The 19,276-nt window shown below is 43.8% G+C and overlaps 1 protein-coding gene across 2 annotated transcripts in view; it reads left to right on the forward strand.

Moving 5' to 3' along the window:
* The window catches only part of LOC134355368 (plexin-A2-like), a 560,952-nt gene that overhangs the window by 507,921 nt on the left and 33,755 nt on the right, over nucleotides 1-19,276 (forward strand). For both annotated transcript variants that reach the window (XM_063065148.1, XM_063065149.1), the window contains exons 23-26: nucleotides 9,132-9,198; nucleotides 10,614-10,760; nucleotides 11,254-11,413; nucleotides 14,315-14,418. In XM_063065148.1, coding sequence (XP_062921218.1) covers nucleotides 9,132-9,198; nucleotides 10,614-10,760; nucleotides 11,254-11,413; nucleotides 14,315-14,418 — 478 coding nt within the window. The remainder of the gene's footprint in view (nucleotides 1-9,131; nucleotides 9,199-10,613; nucleotides 10,761-11,253; nucleotides 11,414-14,314; nucleotides 14,419-19,276) is intronic.

Below are 19,276 nucleotides of genomic sequence, written 5' to 3' on the forward strand. Positions count from 1 at the left end.
TATAGCATTACACTAATGGCTACACTGCCATGATGCCCTACTTCTGTCTCAGTCTGAGAAACCACACTGTGTCGATAGCTGCCTTGATGTCAACGATACAAAGATTGGAGGTGTAGTAGACAGTGAGGAAGGTTTTCAGAGCCTGCAGAGGGACTTGGACCAGCTGGAAAAATGGGCTGCAAAATGGTAGATGGAGTTTTATACAGACAAGTGTGAGGTATTGCACGTTGGAAGGACAAACCAAGGTAGAACATACAAGGTTAATGGTAAGGCACTGAAGAGTGCAGTAGAACAGAGGGATCTGGGAATACAGATACAAAATTCCCTAAAAGTGGCATCACAGGTAGATAGGGTCGTAAAGAGAGCTTTTGGTACATTGGCCTTTATTAATCAAAGTATTGAGCATAAGAGCTGGAATGTTATGATGAGGTTGTATAAGGCATTGGTGAGGCCGAATTTGGAGTATTGTGTTCAGTTTTGGTCACCAAATTACAGGAAGGATATAAATAAGGTTGAAAGAGTGCAGAGAAGGTTTACAAGGATGTTGCCGGGACTTGAGAAACTCAGTTACAGAGAAAGATTGAATAGGTTAGGACTTTATTCCCTGGAGCGTAGAAGAATGAGGGGAGATTTGATAGAGGTATATAAAATATGATGGGTATAGATAGAGTGAATGCAAGCAGGCTTTTTCCACTGAGGCAAGGGGAGAAAAAAACCAGAGGACATGGGTTAAGGGTGAGGGGGAGAAGTTTAAAGGGAACATTGGGGGGGGCTTCTTCACACAGAGAGTGGTGGGAGTATGGAATGAGCTGCCAGACGAGGTGGTAAATGCGGGTTCTTTTTTAACATTTAAGAATAAATTGGACAGATACATGAATGGGAGGTGTATGGAGGGATATGGTCCGTGTGCAGGTCAGTGGGACTAGGCAGAAAACGGTTCAGCACAGCCAAGAAGGGCCAAAAGGCCTGTTTCTGTGCTGTAGTTTTTCTATGGTTTCTATGGTAGTCCTGGTCACCTCTCTGCAAGAATTTTTCTCTTTGGGCCAAGTGCGATGAGATGTCCTGTCAGAATCTAAACTCAACACTGGTCATCAACTTACTAGTAAGAAAATAAATGCTGCTTGATAGCACATTTGATAACGATCTGCCATCGTCTTCAAGGTTCAAGATTGTTTGAAGCTATTTCCAGTACACAAGTGTAAAAGAGAACAAAATAATTGTTACTCTGAATCCGATGCAGCGCAAAAAAAACACAGGATAAGATAAATTATTTATTTATTTATTTTCTTCCTTTTTGTATTTGCTCAGTTAGTTGTCTTTTACACAGTGTTTGAGCACCCAAGTTGGTGAGGTTTTTCATTGATTCTATTATGGTTATTATTCTATTATAGATTTATTGAGAATGCCCGCAAGAAAATGAATCTCAGGGTTGCATATGGTGACATATATGTACTTTGATAATAAAACACAATAATTCTAAATACATAAGATAGCTTATATAGATAGATTGTTTATATGTCCATAAAGTGATGCTAGGCACAGGAGTGGCTATATAAGATGGCTGACAGGAAATGATGAAGTAGTGGTGACTGGGGGTGTGGAGGGGAAGTTTTGTGGGTGGAGGTGCTGATCAGCATTACTACTTGGAGAAAGTAACTGTTTTTGTGTCTGGTGGCCCTTGGCATAGATGCTACGTAGCCTCCTCCCTGATGGGAGTGGGGCAAACAGTGGGACCCTTCATGATGGTATTGGCATCCCTCTGTATATATGTCCTAGGTGGCGGGTAGGCTGGGGCCAGTGATGCGTTGGGCAGTTTTGATTCCCTGCTGTAGAGTCATCCTGTTCACCGCAGGGCAGTTTCTGTACCCTGCACAAATGCAGCATGTCAGGATGCTCTCTACTGTGCATCTGCAGAATGTTGTGAGTATAGATGTGCACAGTCCAACTCCCTCAGCCTCCTCAGAAAGCAGAGGCACTGGTGAGCTTTACTGATAGTGCTCTGGGACCATGAGAGGTTTAGCAAGACGCGCGCTCCCAGGAGTCTGAGAGTTCTGGGAATATTGAATTGAATTGACTTTATTTCTTACATCATTCACATACATCAGGAGTAAAAATCTTTACGTTACATCTCCATCTAAATGTGCAGTGTGCAATCATAGTAATTTATAATAAATAGAACAGTCGATGTAATATAGAGTATACTCAATCCAGTGTGAGTTCATCATTCTGATGGCCTGGTGGAAGAAGCTGTCCCGGAGACTGCTGGTCCTGGCTTTTATGCTGCAGTACCACTTCCCGGATCGTAGCAGCTGGAATAGATTGTGGTTGGGATAGCTTGGGTCCCCAATGATCCTAAGACCCCTTTTTACACAACTGACCTTGTAAATGTCCTGAATCACGGGAAGTTCACAGCTACAGATGCACTGGGCTGTCCGCACCATTTTCTGCAGAGCCCTGCGATTGAGGGAGATACAGTTCCCATACCAGGCAGTGATGCAGCCAGTCAGGATGCTCTCAGTTGTATCCCTGTAGAAAGTTCTTAGGATTTGGGGGCCCGTACCAAACTTCCTCAACCATCTGAGGTGAAAGAGGTGCTGTTGTGCCTTTTTCACTGCCCAGCTGGTGTGTACAGACCATTTGAGGTCCTCATTGAAGTGGATGCCGAGGAACTTGAAATTGTTTACCCTCTCAACCCCAGATCAATTGACGTCAATAGGGGTTAGCCCGTCACCATTCCTCCTGTAATCTACAACCAGCTCCTTTGCTTTTGTGACATTGAGGGAGAGGTTGTTTTCTTGACACCACTGTGTCAGAGAGATGACTTCTTCCCTTCAGGCCACCTCGTTATTGTTTGAGATAAAGCCAATGAATGTAGTGTCGGGTTGAGAGGCGGAGACTATTTGAAAACAGCCAAACAACCAGCCTGATGCAATAACATCCAGCAAGGTCAATGGGAAACATAGCTATCCTGGTTATTTGTGACAGGATGATGTTGGTTGGAGCATTGGGAAGATCCTCTGCCATTGTGTAGGATGGTTTATCTAAGCTGGAACAGACAAGAACTCCAACTGACATCTCAAAATGTAGGTCCCTTTTCAGAAAATTCAGATCTCTTTCTGAATCTTGTGGAAAGGCATCACAGCGAACCGGGTTCGATTCCCATTGCTGTCTGTAAAGAGTTCGTTACGTTCTCCCTGTGACCACATGGCTCTCTTCTAGGTGCTCCAGTTTCCTCCCACGGTCCAAAGACGTACTGGTTAGTAGATTAATTGGTCACACGGGTGTAATTGGGCACCACAGTCTCATTGGGTCAGGAGGGTCTGTTACCGTGATGTACCTGGAAATGAAATCGAACGCCACACTCGGCACAAATGATTGCGGTATTTATTTATTGAGATACAGCGCAGAATAGGCCTTCTGACCCTTCGAGCCACACCTCCCAGCCTACTCTGATTTATCCCTAGCCTAATCACAGAGTAATTTGCAATAACCAATTCACCTATCAATTTTAGATTGTGGGAGGAGACCCACATGTTTAAAGGGAGGACGTACAAACCCTTTACAGACAGCGGTGGGTAACTACCACTGTACTGTACTGTTCTAAGCTCTGTATTCTAAAGCTGTACATCATTAGTTAGAGAAAAACAATCTCCACTCCATTCACATAAAAGTTTTAAAAATTCCCCTTTAACTGCCTTGTTAAACATTGACAGAGCTAATCTTGTCTGTTAGACTAAAATAAACTATTCATCCTGGAATGAGTATGAGCAAAGTCATAACTTCTAACTCGATTTGTCTTTCACTAATATCCCTTAGAGAGGGGACGTTTAAAATGATTTGCAACCTGTTAATTGGGGAATGGACATAAAATAATTCTTTAAAATATATTTGAAGAGTCAATATAGAGACAAAGGATTCTCTCAATCAGCATTTGCTTTCACTGATTGTAAGTGGCTTTTTCAGTTCCCTGTTACATTTAAAACATTATAATGTAATTTTCTACCCTGCAACTCCAGCCTTCTTTGTCAAAGGTCAAGCCTTGCAGTGACAGCCCAATATTACTTGTATTCTGTCTTTTCCTCTGCATGGGTTATTTGCATATTTGAATCTCTAAGCAAGAAGTAGAATTAGAATAGAAAGGAGAAGCTTAGAAAAAGAATGATATTTTCACAGATTAACATCTTAATGGAGTTTCAGTCTGCAGATTTCCAAGGCAATATTAATAACCAGAGATGGCAGCTTTAACAGTCTGCATCATTACCTGTGCTCCTGCACACGTTCTGCATGTGTTTAGGTCAAGGGGCTAGATCACAGCTCTGACTGCTTGCCATATCCTCTCACATCTATTCCTGGAGCAGGGACTCTGTTTGTATTCATGTAATAGTTTCCTCGGTGATGAATAGAAATGAAAATGGGATTGAGCTACAACTTGTGCAAACCAGATCTTGGATTTCAATCTCGGAGCAAAGATGACCTTTTGCCCGGCCAAGAGCTATCTTAGATCCTTGACAATAAAATTAAATATAAACACCAAGAAGAAAGGCTCTGAAAGCAATATCTTTCTAATGCATGCTCTTCTGGCCAAAGTTGTCTTCAAGTGGGAGCTGTGCTATACCCTTGAGAACTTAAAAAAACAGTTAATCCAAGTAACGCCACAGTCACTTCTGGTCAGAACCTGGTATGTGGATTTGTTTACACTAATAGAGTCATAGAAAAGCACAGCACAGAAACAGGCCCTACGGCCGATGTGATCCATGCTGAAACCAGTGAATCTGCCTACTCCCACTGACCTCCACCAAGACCAGAGCCCTCCATACCCCTACCATCTATGTACCTATCCATACTTCTCTTAAATGTTGAAATAGAGCTCGCATAGTCCACTTGTGTTGGCAACTCATTCACACTCTCATCACCCTCTGACTGAAGAAGTTTCCCCTCATGTTCCCCTTAAACTTTTCACCTCTCACCTTTAAGCCATGGCCTCTGGTTTTAGTCCCTCCCAACCTGAGTGGAAAATGCTTGCTTGCATTTACCCTACCTATATCCCTCATAATTTTGTATACCTTTATTAAATCTCCTCCCAGTCTTCTATGTTCCAAGGAATAAAGTCCTAACCTCTTCATTCTTTCCTTAAGACTTAGGTCCTCCAGACACAGCAACATGCTTGCAAATTTTCTCTGTACTCTTTCAACCTTGTTTACCTCTTTCCTGTTGGTGGGTGACCAAAACTGCACACAATACTCCAAATTCAGCCTCATCAATGTCTTATATAACTTCAACATAACATCCCATCTCCTGTACTCAATACATTGATTTATGAAGGCCAGTGTGCCAAAAGCTTTCCTTATGACCCTGTCTACCTGTGATTGAATTATGTAGCTGTATTCCTGGATCCCTTTGTTCTACAGCACTCCTCAGCCCTACCATTCGCTGTCTACCGCCTACCCTGGTTGGTCCTACCAAAGTGCAACCCCTTGCATTTGTCTGCATTAAATTCCATTCACCATTTTTCCAGCTGGTCCAGTTCTCACTGCAAGCCATGATAGCCTTCCCTGCCGACCACTACACCTTCCAATCTTGGTGTCACCTGTAAATCCACTGTCCAGTTAACCACTTTATCATCCACACCATTGATATAGATGATAAACAACAACAGACCCAGAACTCCACTAGTCAGTCAGAGAAGCAACCCTCTACCACCACTCTCTGGCTTCTCCCACAAAGCTAGTGTCTAGTAAAATTTACTACCTCATCCTGAATACCAAGCGACGACAGAACCTTCTTGACCAACTTCCCATGCGGGACCTTGTCAAATGCCTTGCTAAAGTTCATGCAGACAACATTCACTGCCTTGCCTTCATCAACTTTCCTGGGAACTAACTCGAAAAAACTATAAGATTGGTTAGATGTGACCTACCACACGCAAAGCCATGCTGCCCATCCTTAATCAGTAGATGTCTATCCAAAATCTTATATATCCGATCCCTCAGAATATCTTTCAGTAACTTTCCCATTACTGATGTCAGGCTCACAGGCCTATAACTTCCTTGTTTATGTTTAGAGTCTTTCTTGAACAGCACAACAACATTGGCTATCCTCCAATTCTCTGGTACCTCACCCATCACTAAGATTTTCCTCTTCCTAGTTCCTTACTTGTTGCCATACCATGCTTGTTCATAGCATGTGTTAGAATTTGTTTCGAGAGGACTAGAATATAAAAGCAAGGATGTGATGCCGAGGTTTGATAAGACATTGGTCAGACCACACTTGGAGTACTGTGAGCAGTTTTGACCCCCGTATCGAAGGAAAGATGTGCTCTCATTGGAGAGAGTTCAGAGGAGGTTCATGAGAGTGATTCCAGAATTGAAAGGGTTAATGTATGAGGAGCTGGTACTCACTGGAGTTTAGAAGAACTGGGGGAAGGACAGAGGGGGAGTCCCATTGAAACTTATTGAATATTGAAAGGCCTACATAGAGTAGATGTGGGGAGGATGTTTCCTATAGCGACGGAGTCTAAGACCAGTGAGCATAACCTCAGAATAGAAGGACATTGCTTGATACAGAAGTGAGGAGGAATTTATTTAGTCAGAATTTGGTGAGTCTGTGGAATTCTCTACCACGGACAGTGGTGGAGGTCAAGTCATTGGGTATATTTGATGTGGAGGTTGATAGGTTCTCAATTAGTAAGGGAGCCCAAGGTAACAGGGGGGAGGCAGAAGAACATGGTTGGGAGGGATAATAAATCAGCCATGATGGAATAGCAGAGCAGACTTGATGGGGTAAATGGGCTAATTCTGCTCTTATGTCTTATGGTGTGGGGAACTGCGTGTTTTTAAGCTTTATGATGCCTTTGATAGATCAGCAAGAGCAAATAAAAGCCACGTTTCCAATCTAGACTATACCATTTCCCACCCTGTCTCCTGTAAAAATGCTATTCCCTTTTCTCAGTTCCTTCATTTCTACTGCATCTGTTCTCTGAATGAGGTTTTCCTTTGCAGAACATCAGAAATGTCCTCCATCTTAAAACAACAGGGTGTCCTTTCCTCCACCATTGATTCTGCTCTGACCCACATCAATCCCCTCTTCCCGGACATTCGTGTTCACCCCATCTTCCCGCCGCCTTAACAGTGACAGAGTTCCTCTTGTCTTTGCCTATCACCCCATTAGCCCCTGTGTTCAAAAAATCATACTTAACAATTTCTGCCATCTCCAAAGAGATCCTACCACGAAGCACATTTTTACTTCCCTCCACTCCAAAATACTCCACTTTCCCCAGTGATCACTCCCTCCATGATCCATTCATGCCTCCCCACTAATCTCCCTCCAACACTTAACCCTACAAGTTCTAAGGCAAAATGTTTCTGTCTGAGCGGACAGCTACCGGACACGTTTTCTGTGTTTTTGATGGCTGTATCTAGCATAACATTTGTTTCCTCCCACTTTCCAGAAGATCATAAGATATAGAAGCAGATGTAGACCATTCAGCCCATTGAGTCTGATCTGCCATTTGCTCAAGGCTGACTTATTTTCCCTCTCAGCCTTACTCTCCTGCCCTGTCTTTGATTTCCTTACTAATCAAGAACCTGTCAACCTTCACTTTAAATATAGCGATGACTTGTCCTCCACAGCCATCTGTGGCAATGAATTACAGAGATTCACCACCCTCTGGCTGAAGAAATTCCCCCCCATCTCTGTTCTAAAAGGACGTCCTTGTGTTCTGAGGCCCTAGGGTATTCTTGTACAGGAAACATCGTCTATACCCTTTCAATTTTCCACACAACTGCTGATGGGATATCGATAACTCCACTCAGATCACATTAACTTTAGATTGATTTCAACAAGACACTCAATTCCCCATCGCATACTCTATCTCTGTTTCACTGGCCCACTGTTCCCATCCAACACTTCATTGTACTGTGTATACTTCTGGCTGAGTATCAAAGGAATCACTTGTAAGACCCAAGGTTTGGACGATTTAAGCATTGGGTCAGATTGAAAAGGTCAGGATGTCGAGGCTGGAGGCGAGGAACTGGCCAGTTCAGCTCACTGCTCCATGACGGTTACTTGTCTGTGCATTAAACTGGGGTAGCGGTCTGCCATTATTGGGCTCTTGAATTGACTGCAGTGATGACTGGCTTCGTGGCTGTGGACTCACTTTTGGGAATGTCTGAATATTATTTGCTTGCTTTTATTGTTTGCACGATTTGTCTTTTCTCTGCACACTAGGTCTTTCTTTTAAATGTGTTCTGTTGGGGTTTCTTTGTTTTGTGGCTGCCTGTAAGGAAACAAATCTCAAGGCTGGATGTAATATATATACAGTACTTCGATAATAAATGTACTTTGAACTTCTTCCTTTTAACAGCATGGAATAAACATAAAAATTAGAAACTTTTCTTTTTGTTAATGTTTTGTTTGCTGTTACTTTTTTATTTTTGTTTATATATTGAGATACTTCGCAGAATAGGCCCTTCTGGCCCTTCAAGTCATGCGCCCAGAAACCCCCGATTTAACCCTAGCCTAACCACGGGACCATTTACAGTGACCAATTAACCTACAATCCAGTACATCTTTGGAATGTGGGAGGAAACCGAAGCATTGGAGAAACACTGTCATGGGGAGAACTCACAAACTCCTCACAGACAATGGCGGGAAATGAACCTGGGTTGCTAGTATGGTAAAGCATTGTGCTCATCACTATGCTACCATGCCGCCCCAGAACACAAATTGTATTTGATTCAGACAGTTTGGCTGATAAGAGTTGAACTGCTCCAGAGTGCATTGGGGGTGCTAAGTCCCAGAGCAAAGAACGCTAGAGATTTCCTGACGTTACATCTTTCCTTGATGGTTGCGTTCAATGAGTGGGGTTGAATCAGACTGATGAATGTCACCCAGAACCTGCCACCACCATCCTTGTGAAATCTCTGAAGACTGCTGAGGCTGAGCCCATGAATGAACCCTACTCACTACTTGCTGTCTTTTTGCACTGCTGGTTAATTTTATATAAATTTATACTCATTTTAATTTACAGTAATTTTTGTCTGTACTGCTGCTGCAAAACAATAAATTTCACAATGTATATCCATGAAGATAAACCTGATTTTGACTCTGAATCTTGGCCTTTCTCTTCCCAGGACTGAATCTGTGGCTGAGAAAATGTTAACAAATTGGTTTGCATTCCTTCTGCATAAATTCCTGAAGGTAGGTACAGATCATCTCTAACACATCTGACCGCAGTTAAATGTTGAATTTGCTTCTCGCCAGCAATTTGTAAGATCATATTTCACATTAAACAATCTGAAAATCAGTCTTAGGCAATATTGCATTTCCCCTTGGGAGTTTGGTTCTTATTGGAAACACTTGTAATTGAAACTGTGAAAACAGATCAATTTCAGGGCAAGGAATTTCAGAGAGTAATTCTGAAGACATATCCTTCTTTTAAAAATTATGTTTACTTTCAGTAGGTATCCATAGAAAAGTATTCCAAAATACGTCTTAAGTCAGAGTCTAGCATGGCAACATCAATGCCTTGAACTTAAAATCCTACAAAAAGTAGTGGATACGGTCCGCCCCATCACTGGTAAAATCTGCCCCACCAGTGAGCACATCTACACAGGGTGTTGTCGCAGGAAAGCAGCACCCATCATCGGGGCCCCCTTCACCCAGGTCATGCTCTCTCCTCACTGCTCCCATTGGGAAGGAGGTACAGGAGCCTTACGACTCACACCAGCAGGTTCAGGAATGGTTATTACCCCTCAACCATCAGGCTCTTGAACTTCACTCGCCCCATCATTGAAACTTTCCCACAACCAATGGACTCACTTTCAAGGGCTTTTCATCTCATGTTGTCAATATTTATTGTTTATTTATTGTTATTATTATTATTTCTTTCTTTTAGTATTTGCCCAGTTTGGTGTCTTCTGCACTCCGGTTGAATGCCCCAGTTGGATGGTCTTTCATTGATTCTATATGGTCATTATTCTATAGATTTATTGAGTATGCCCACAAGGAAATGAATCTCAAGTTGTATATGATAACATGTATGCACTTTCAAAATAAAATTTACTTTGAATTTTGAGCTTTGAAATGCAGCTTCAGGTAGAAACAGCACTTTATCCTACAGGAGCGGAGGTACCTGTAGATACATTAGTCACCTGTGACCTATGAGCTTTAATCTCTCTGAACACATTGCTCAATGTGTTAGTCATCCAGCTTCTCCCAGTTCTCTCCTCTCTGAGCTGTGGCCTCCAGGAGGCTGTTTTGACTTTGCTTCTGAAATTGGAAGTGGTCTCCCTGCGGCTCTGGATGATGGATGCCCACAGTGTCCACCTCAGCCAAAGTATCACGGTCTGGTGGTCTGGTGGCAGTGGGAAACGTTTAGTCAGATACAGAACAGGCCAGTTGGTCTCTCCCAGGTCCCTGACACTTCATGCCTAGGTAACACTCAACCATGGGACTGTGTATGTGCCACATCATTGCGCACTGATACGTTCTCAGTCAGTGTCTCTGAGAGGAGTCCTGAATCGCGCTGGGAGGTTGGCGGTTGGTGTTGCACAGATCAAACACCGGGTAGTACAGGTTGACTGCAGGGTGAATGTTTCCGTTGGATTTTTCAGGAATGTGCAGGGGAGCCACTGTTCATGTTATACTGTGCGATCAAGCAGCAAATGGAGAAGGGACCAATTGATGCGATCACAGGGGAGGCACGCTACTCACTCAGTGAGGATAAATTAATCCGACAGCAGACCGAGTACAAGACGCTGGTGAGTTCACTCTCGAGCTCCTGCTTGGGAATCTGCATGAACACAGACACTTGAAACTGAACTTATGCTATGCCAGCCTCCATTCATTGTAAGTGGGAGAGATGGCCAGGGTTCAGAGGGTCCAAAATATTTCCAACTCCTAATCCCATTACACTGACTGTCCAAACCGATCGGTACACTGACCCGTGTCCACCTTCTCTCCACGGAGGCCATCATCAGAATTTCATGTTTCCTGCAGTACTTCGGTCAGGACATGGCATGGAATGACAGGGAGGTTGTCCTCGGATCAAGCAACCACTGGTGACAAGGATCCAGTCCAACTTTCAGGGAGACACATTGGTCACTACTGTGTTTCACTCCGTGACCATTTCCCCCTCCTGATCAGCTGACGTGCTCTTGTTTCTCACACCATCTCTCGACTGCCATTGGGTTCAAGGTGCATGTCCCACCTATCCCACTTATGATCTGATTATAGTCTTTTATTTGCTTTTAGATTCTGAACTGTGTGAATCCAGAGAATGAGAACAGCCCAGAGATTCCAGTGAAGGTTCTGAACTGTGACACCATCACCCAGGTGAAAGAGAAAATCCTGGACTCCACATACAAAAATGTTCCATATTCACAGAGGCCACGAGCCATTGATATGGACCTAGGTATGGCACTCACATAGTCTTCCTGGTTAGTCCTTGGAGGAAGCATGTTCATCCCTCAGAGCAGGAGGGAGGGAGGGTGAAAGAGAGAGAGAGAGAAAAGAAAAAGTATTTGCCTTCCTCACTACTGACTTAACCTGTAAATTAACCTTAACCTTTAGGGGATCCTGCACATGGACCTTTGCATCTCTTTTTTTTAATTTTCTCTTTATTAAGAACATAGTCAAACCTTTCATTTCTTCTGTGCATAGCCATACACTTCCCGACACTGTATCCATCTGCCATTTTTTTGCCCATTCTCCTAATCCATCTGTCCTTCTGCAGCCTCTCTACTTCCTCAAAACTACCTGCCCCTCCACCTATCTTCATACCGTCTGCAAACTTTGCAACAAAGCCATCAATTGACATAAAATGTTAAAGGAATCAGCCCAACACAGACCCCTGTGGAACACCACTACTCACCGGCAGACAACCAGAAAAGGCTCCCTTTCTTCCCTCTCTTTGCCTCCTGCCAGTCAGACATTGCTTTACCCATGCTAGAAACTTTCCTGTAATACAATGGGTTATAGCTTGTTAGGCAGTCTCACGAGTGACACCTTGTTAAAGACCTTCTGAAAATCCAAGTACACAATATCAACTGATTCTCCTTTGTCTAACCTGCTTGTTATTTCTCCAAAGAATTCCCAGCAGATTTGTCAGACAAGATTTTCCCTTGAGAAGCCATGCTGACTATGCCCTATTTTATCATGTGCCTCCAAGTACCCTGAGACCTCATCTTTAATAATTGACTCCAACATCTTCCCAACCACTGAGGTCGGACTAACTGGCATATATTTCCTTTCTTTGGCTTCTCGCCTTTCTCGAAGAGTCGAATGACATTTGCAGTTTTCCAGTCTTCCAGAACCATTCCAGAATCTAGTGATTCCTGAAAGCTCATTGCTAATGCCTCCACAATCTCTTCAGCTACCTCTTTCAGAACTCTGGTGTGTAGGCACTGATTGTGGAGAAGCTGTAAACTGCTTGATGTTAGCGATGAGGCAGAGGGGTGTACATTACTGATGGGGTGTGGGTGGGGAATTGCAGTACTCTTGGAGTGTTGGTGGTAGCTTACAGTACTGCTGAGGGTGTATCTCTGCATCAGGGAAGGAAGGGGGTGAATGGTACAAATGTAAGTGTACAGTACTGACAGGGTATTGGGGATGTACAGTACAGACGATACAGTGCCTAAGAAGAGTAGTGTGAGCTGCTTTAATGACTATTGTCCAGTAGCACTCACATCTACCATAATGAAATGCTTTGAGAGGTTGCTCATGGCTGGAATCAACTCCTACCTCTGCAAGGACCTGGACCCACTGCAGTTTGCCTGTCACCACAATAGGTCTACAGCAGACGCAATCTCAATGGCTCTTCACACTGCTTTAGATCACCTAGACAACACAAACACCTATTCCAGGATGCGGTTCATTAACTATAGTTCAGCATTTAATACCATCCTTCCCACAGTCCTGATCAATAAGTTACAGAACCTGGGCCTCTGTACCTCCCTCTGCAATTGGATCCCTGACCTCCTAACCGGAAGACCAAAGTCTGTGCAGATTGCTGATCATAGATCCTCCTAGCTGACGATCAACACTGGTGCACATCAGGGGTGCGTGCTTAGCCCACTGCTCTACTCTATATATACAAATGACTGTGTGGCTAAGCATAGCTCAAATACCATCTATAAATTTGCTGATGATACAACCATTGTTGGTAGAATCTCAGATGGAGATGAGAGGGCGTACAGGAGCAAGATATACCAGATAGTTGAGTGGTGTCGCACCGACAATCTAGCACTCAGTGTCAATTAGATGAAAGAGCTGCTTGTGGACTTCAGGAAGAGTAAGCCAATGGAACACATACCAATCCTCAAAGAGGGATCAGAAATGGAGAGAGTGAGCATTTTCAAGTTCCTGGGTGTCAAGATCTCTGAAGATCTAACCTGGACACAAAATATTGATGCAGCTTTAAAGAAGGCAAGGCAGTGGCTATATTTCATTCAAATTTTGAAGAGATTTGGTTTGTCACCTAAGACCCTCAAAAACTTCTGGAGATGTACAGTGGAGAGCATTTTGATAGGCTGCATCACTGTCTCATATGGGGGGTGGGGGGGGGGGTGGCTACACAGGACCAAAAGATGCTACAGAAAATTATAAAATTAGTCAGTCCATATTGGGTACCAGAGTTCTTAGTATCCAAGACATCAGAAAGGCACTGTCCGTTATTTAGGACCGCATAACCCAGGACATGCCCTCTTCTCTTGTTACTGTCAGGGAGGAGGTACAGAAGCCTGAAGGCACACACTCAATGATTCAGGAACAGTTTCTTCCCCTCTGCCATCTGGATCCTAAATGGACATTGAACCCTTGAACACTCCCGCACTTCTTTATTCATTATTTCTGCGTTTGCACTATTTTTAATTTAACTATTTAATATATATGCTTACCGTAATTGATTTACTTATTTTTTTCTGTCTATGTTATCATGATTACATCATACTGCCTCTACTAAGTGAACAAATTTCACAACACGTGCCGGTGGTAATAAACCTGATTCTGATGGGGTGTAGGTGAGGGTGTACAGTACTAATGGGCTGTACTGAGAGGAGTGTACAGTACACACGTAGTGTACTGACGGGGTGTTGGTGTGGGTGTACGGTACTAATGGGCTGTACTGAGAGGAGTGTACAGTACACATGCGGTGTACTGGCAGGCTGTTGGTGCAGATGTACAGCACCAATGGGGTGTACTGATAGGGGTCTATGGTACACACGTAGTGTACTGACGGGGTGTTGGTGTGGGTGTAGGGCATCGATGGGGTGTACTGATTGGGGTCTACAGTACTGATGAGTGTGTATCTCTGCAGAGTGGCGTCAGGGAAGGATGGCTCGTGTGGTTCTGCAGGATGAAGATATCACCACCAAGATCGAGTGTGACTGGAAACGTTTGAACACGTTGGTGCACTATCAGGTAATGAGTCCACCCCAATGCACACACACTGTTATCTGCTCCAAACTAACACTGCTCACACTCAGTCTCTGCACGTCCTTAACTCAGAATGAAAGATGACCTTTATGGGTTATGATTATGAAGACACGCAGTCCTCTTTTATTGTCTTTTAGTAATGCATGCATTAAGAAATGATACAATGTTTCCTCCAGTGTGATATCACAAAACACAGGACAGACCAAGACTGAAAAAAAACTACAAAACCACATAATTATAACATATAGTTACAACTGTGCAACAATACCATAACTTGATGAAGAAGTCCATGAGCACAGTAAAAGTTCGAAGTTTCTCAAATGTCCCACATCTCACGCAGACGGGAGAAGGAAGAAAAACTCTTCCTGCCATACCCGACCACAGTCCGACTCTGAGACATCCGAAAACTTCGAGCTCTGATCAGCCCTCCGGCACCGAGTACCGAGCACCATCTCTATCCAAGCGATTCGACCTCCATCTCGGTCGCCAACAGTAGGCAAAGCCGGGGATTTTGAGGCCTTCTCTCTGAAAGATTCCTGACCACGCAGTAACGACAGCGGCGAAAGAGCGTTTCAGAAATTTTTCCAGATGTTCCTCTGTGCTTTCATGTCTGTCTCCATCAAATCAGAATTGTCCACGGCCCCTATTTAACGGATACGTTATCATTTTTCACCGGAGGGCTGCGCACGCTGATTCCGGAGTCTGAAGTCTGTGGACTTAACGTCTTCAGTGGCCTTTTCTCCAAGATTAACCCCTGAGATTAAGCACTGACTCACTTAATGTAGACTCCAGCAACGCTCTGCAGATGACAAAAGGCATGGGTTGGCCTAACATGGACCCAGCAAGGAGCTACCATGTTTATCCAGCCCTCATCCTTCTCCATTTCTCATCCAAATCCTCCTGCTTTCCCTGATTCCTCAGATGTGTTGAGGAAGGCAAAGGAATACTTGCCTCCATTAGATGGAACAACTTTGGAAATCGTTGGTTAGGTCTCAGCTGGAAACCACACCATAGAACGAGGTTCAATACAAAGGAGAGGGTCCAGGCAACAAAATTCTTCTGCACCCTCTCTAATGCCTCTGCATCCTTCTTGTAATAGGGTGACCAGAACTACAACAATGCTCCAAGTGTGGCCTAACTATAAAGTTTTATCCAGCTGCAGCATCACTTCCCAATTTTTATATTCAACACCCGGCCAGTGAAGGTTTAAGTGTGTAGTATGCCTTCTTTACCGCCAGATTGACCTGTGTTTCCACTTTGCACTCACACCCTGTGATCCCCCCTGTACGTCAGCGCCACCTAATGGTCCTCCAGTTACTTTGAACTTGGTCCTCTCATTTGAACTTCCAAAAGGTACACCTACCTCACACTTCGTGAAGATTAGACACCATCTGCCATTCTCTGAACAAATTTCCAACTCATCTATATCCTGCTGATTCCTTTGGCATCCTTCCTCACTATCCACAGCTCCACTAATAGTTGTGTTCTCTGCAAGCCTACTGATCAGCCCACCTCCATTCTCACCTGAATCATTCATCGTATCAGAAACCATAGAGGTTCCAGCATTGACGCTAGCAGAACACAACTGGACATAAACTTCTGCGTCAGCCTACAGTTGGATCCTGATGCTAAAATTTGGACAAACTTCAATAGATGCATAGTGGAGAGTATATTGACTGGTTGTATCGCAGCCTGGTATAGAAACATCAATGCCCTTGAAAGAAAAATCCCACAGATAGTAGTGGATACAGCTCAGTCCATCACGGGTAAAACCCTCCCCACCATTGACCACATTTACATGAGACTCTGTTGCAGGAAAGCAGCATTCATCATCAGGGACCCCACCACCCAGGCCATGCTCTCTTCTCGCTGCTGCCACCAGAAAGAAGGTACAGGAGCCTCAGGATTCACACCACCAGGTTCAGAAACAGTTATTACCCCTCAACCATCAGGCTCCTGAACCAAAGGTGATAACTTCACTCAACTTTACTTGCCCCATCATTGATATGTTTCCACAACCAATGGACTCACTTTCAAAGACTCTTTATCTCATGTTGTTGATATTTATTACTCATTTATTTATGATTGTTATCATTTCTTTCTTTTAGTATTTGCAGTTTGTTGTCTTTTTCACTGGTTGAATGCCCAGGTTGGTGCTGTCTTTCATTGGTTCTGTTATGGTTATTATTCTATAGATTTATTGAGAATGCCTACAAGGAAATGAATCTCAGGGTTGTCTATGGTGACATAAATGCACTTTAATGGTAAATTTATTGTGAACTTTGTAATCCAAAGTTTTTTTGGAAGTCAAGAGTGAGGCATAATCTTGTTGCTTATGTCCATTTTATTGTCACAAGAACAGAGAAGAAGAAGGCGAAGTGTTGAGAGAAACCAAAACAAGGGAATGGACTAAAAGGTCATCGTAGTCTTCTCATACCAAACTGGAGATAAACAGAAGTTCCATCGATCATAGTTCACCAATAAGATAGCCAGATTCAAGTAATATGACCCTCGCCACTGAAACCAAGAAGTTTCCAGGAAAGTACCATGCACTGTAATTACTGATACAATTACAAGTAGATAGGTGATTATGTAAAAATACAAACAAGCATAAGAAAGTTATTCTACAAGAAAAATAGCGATCCTACAGCCCAATCCAACACTACCACGAGGCACCTTATAAAATCCCTTACTGAAGTCCAAGTAGACAACATCCACTGCCTATGCTCATTGATCATTTGATGATTGACCATTGACCTTTTGCACACAGAAGACGGTTGGACTCTGTAACGTGTTGCCTGAGGAGATGATGGAAGCAGAGACTCTCAGAGTATTGAAGAAGTATTTAGATTAATACGCAACTCATCAAGACAGAGAAGGGAATGGGCTGCGTGCTGGAAAATGAATTACTATTCAATGGATGCCAAGGGAGCTGTGGGCTGAAGCCTCTGACCATTGTTTCTCTCCACCCCATGACAGCCCACCAGTGTTCCTGAAATTACACGGTTGTCCGTTCTGTTCTATGTACTACCTTCAGTACTCACCTGTGGCTGAAGATTTACTCAGACAACTTGACAGCTATCTTTCAGATCATTGTCAGGGACTTTAATCATACTTGTTTGAAAAAACCTCTGCACAGTTATCAATAGCAGATCACCTGCAGCACCAGGGGTCCCAACACACTCGACCGCTACTACACTACCATCAGGAATGCCTACCTTTTCATCCTTAGACCACATTTTGGTAAACTGATCATTTGATCTCCCTCCTCTTACCTGCATACAGACAGAAGGTAAAGAGCAAGGCTCTAGTAGTAGGGAGAGGTGGTTGGGGAGGTGGCGGGGCGGGGAGCTACAGGATTGTTTCGGGTTGGTGGACTGGGCTGTGTTCAAGGACTTATCAGAGAATCTAAACAGATACAACAAGATTGTTTCCACAAAATCATTCATAGTCTTCCCTAACCAGAAGCCCTGGATGAACTATTAGATCTGCAATCTGCATTCAGGTCTGGAGACCATGTAAAATACAAGAGTTCCAGGTGCAATTTCCAGAAAGCCATCTCATGTGTGAAGTGGCAATTCCGATCCAAACTTGAATCTCTGAAAGATGATCAACAGCTGTGGAAGAGCTTGAATGCCATTACTTCTTACCAAGTGAAACCAACCGACAGAGGCAACAAAAAGGTTTCGCTCCCAAATGAGCTCAGTGCCTTTTCTCACTCTCCTTGACCATCAAATCATGAAGGAAGTAACACATGCGAAATGCTGGAGGAACTCAGCAGGCCAGGCGGCATCTATGGAAAAGAGTAAACAGGTGACGTTTCAGGCCGAGACCCTTCATCAGGAATGTGGAGGACTTTCATGAACTCCCACAGCCACCAGTGACCCTGTTATTTCAATCTCTGAGCTCTACATAAGAGCATCTTTCAGGAGGGTGAAACCATGGAAAGTATCCAGCCCAGACGGGGTGCCTGGCTGAGTAACAAAGACCTGTGCTGACTAGAGTGTTCACTGATATCGTTAGCCTCCTGCTTTGGCAGTCTGAGGTACCCAACTGCTTCAAGCAGGCTTCAATTATACCGGTACCTGAGAAGAACGTGGTAACCTGCCACAATGACTAACATCCACTGTGATGAAGTTCTTTGAGAGATTGCTGATGAAACCTGCCTAAGAAGTGACTTGGATCCGCTCCAATTATCTTCTTCAACAGGTCAACAGCAGATGCCATCTCACTGGCTCTTCACTCAACCTTGGAACATCTGCACAGCAGAGATGCATACATCAGGATGCTCTCCATTGTCTACAGCTCGGCATTCAGTACCATCATCCCCTCAAAACTAATCAATGAGCTACAAGACCTAGGCCTCAATATCTCCATGTGCAATTGGATTCTGGATTTCCTTACTTGCAGGCCCCAGTCAGTTTGGATTGGCAAGAACACCTGCTCCACAATCTCCACCAGCACAGATGCCCCTTGCTCTACTCATACTTATGACTGAGGCTAATAACAGCTCCAATCCCAAATTCAAGTCTGATGATGTCACCACAATCACAGGCTGAATCAAAATTGGTGATGTATCAGCATTGAGGGAGATCGAAAACCTGGCTGAGTGGTGCCCCCACAACAACCTCTCACTCAATGTCAGTAAGACCATGGAGCTGATTATTGAGTGGGGAGGAGGATATGGGAGGTCCACGAGCCAGTTCTTATCGGGGGGTCAGAGATGGAGAGGGTCAGCAGCTTTAACTTTCCTGCTGTTATCATTTCAGAGGATCTGTCCTGGGTCTAGCACTTACGTGCCATTACGAGGAAAGCAGGACTGCACTCTAATTTTTTCAGAAGT

This window comes from Mobula hypostoma, chromosome 13 (genome assembly GCF_963921235.1).
Source record: "Mobula hypostoma chromosome 13, sMobHyp1.1, whole genome shotgun sequence".
NCBI classification, from domain to species: Eukaryota; Metazoa; Chordata; class Chondrichthyes; order Myliobatiformes; family Myliobatidae; genus Mobula; species Mobula hypostoma.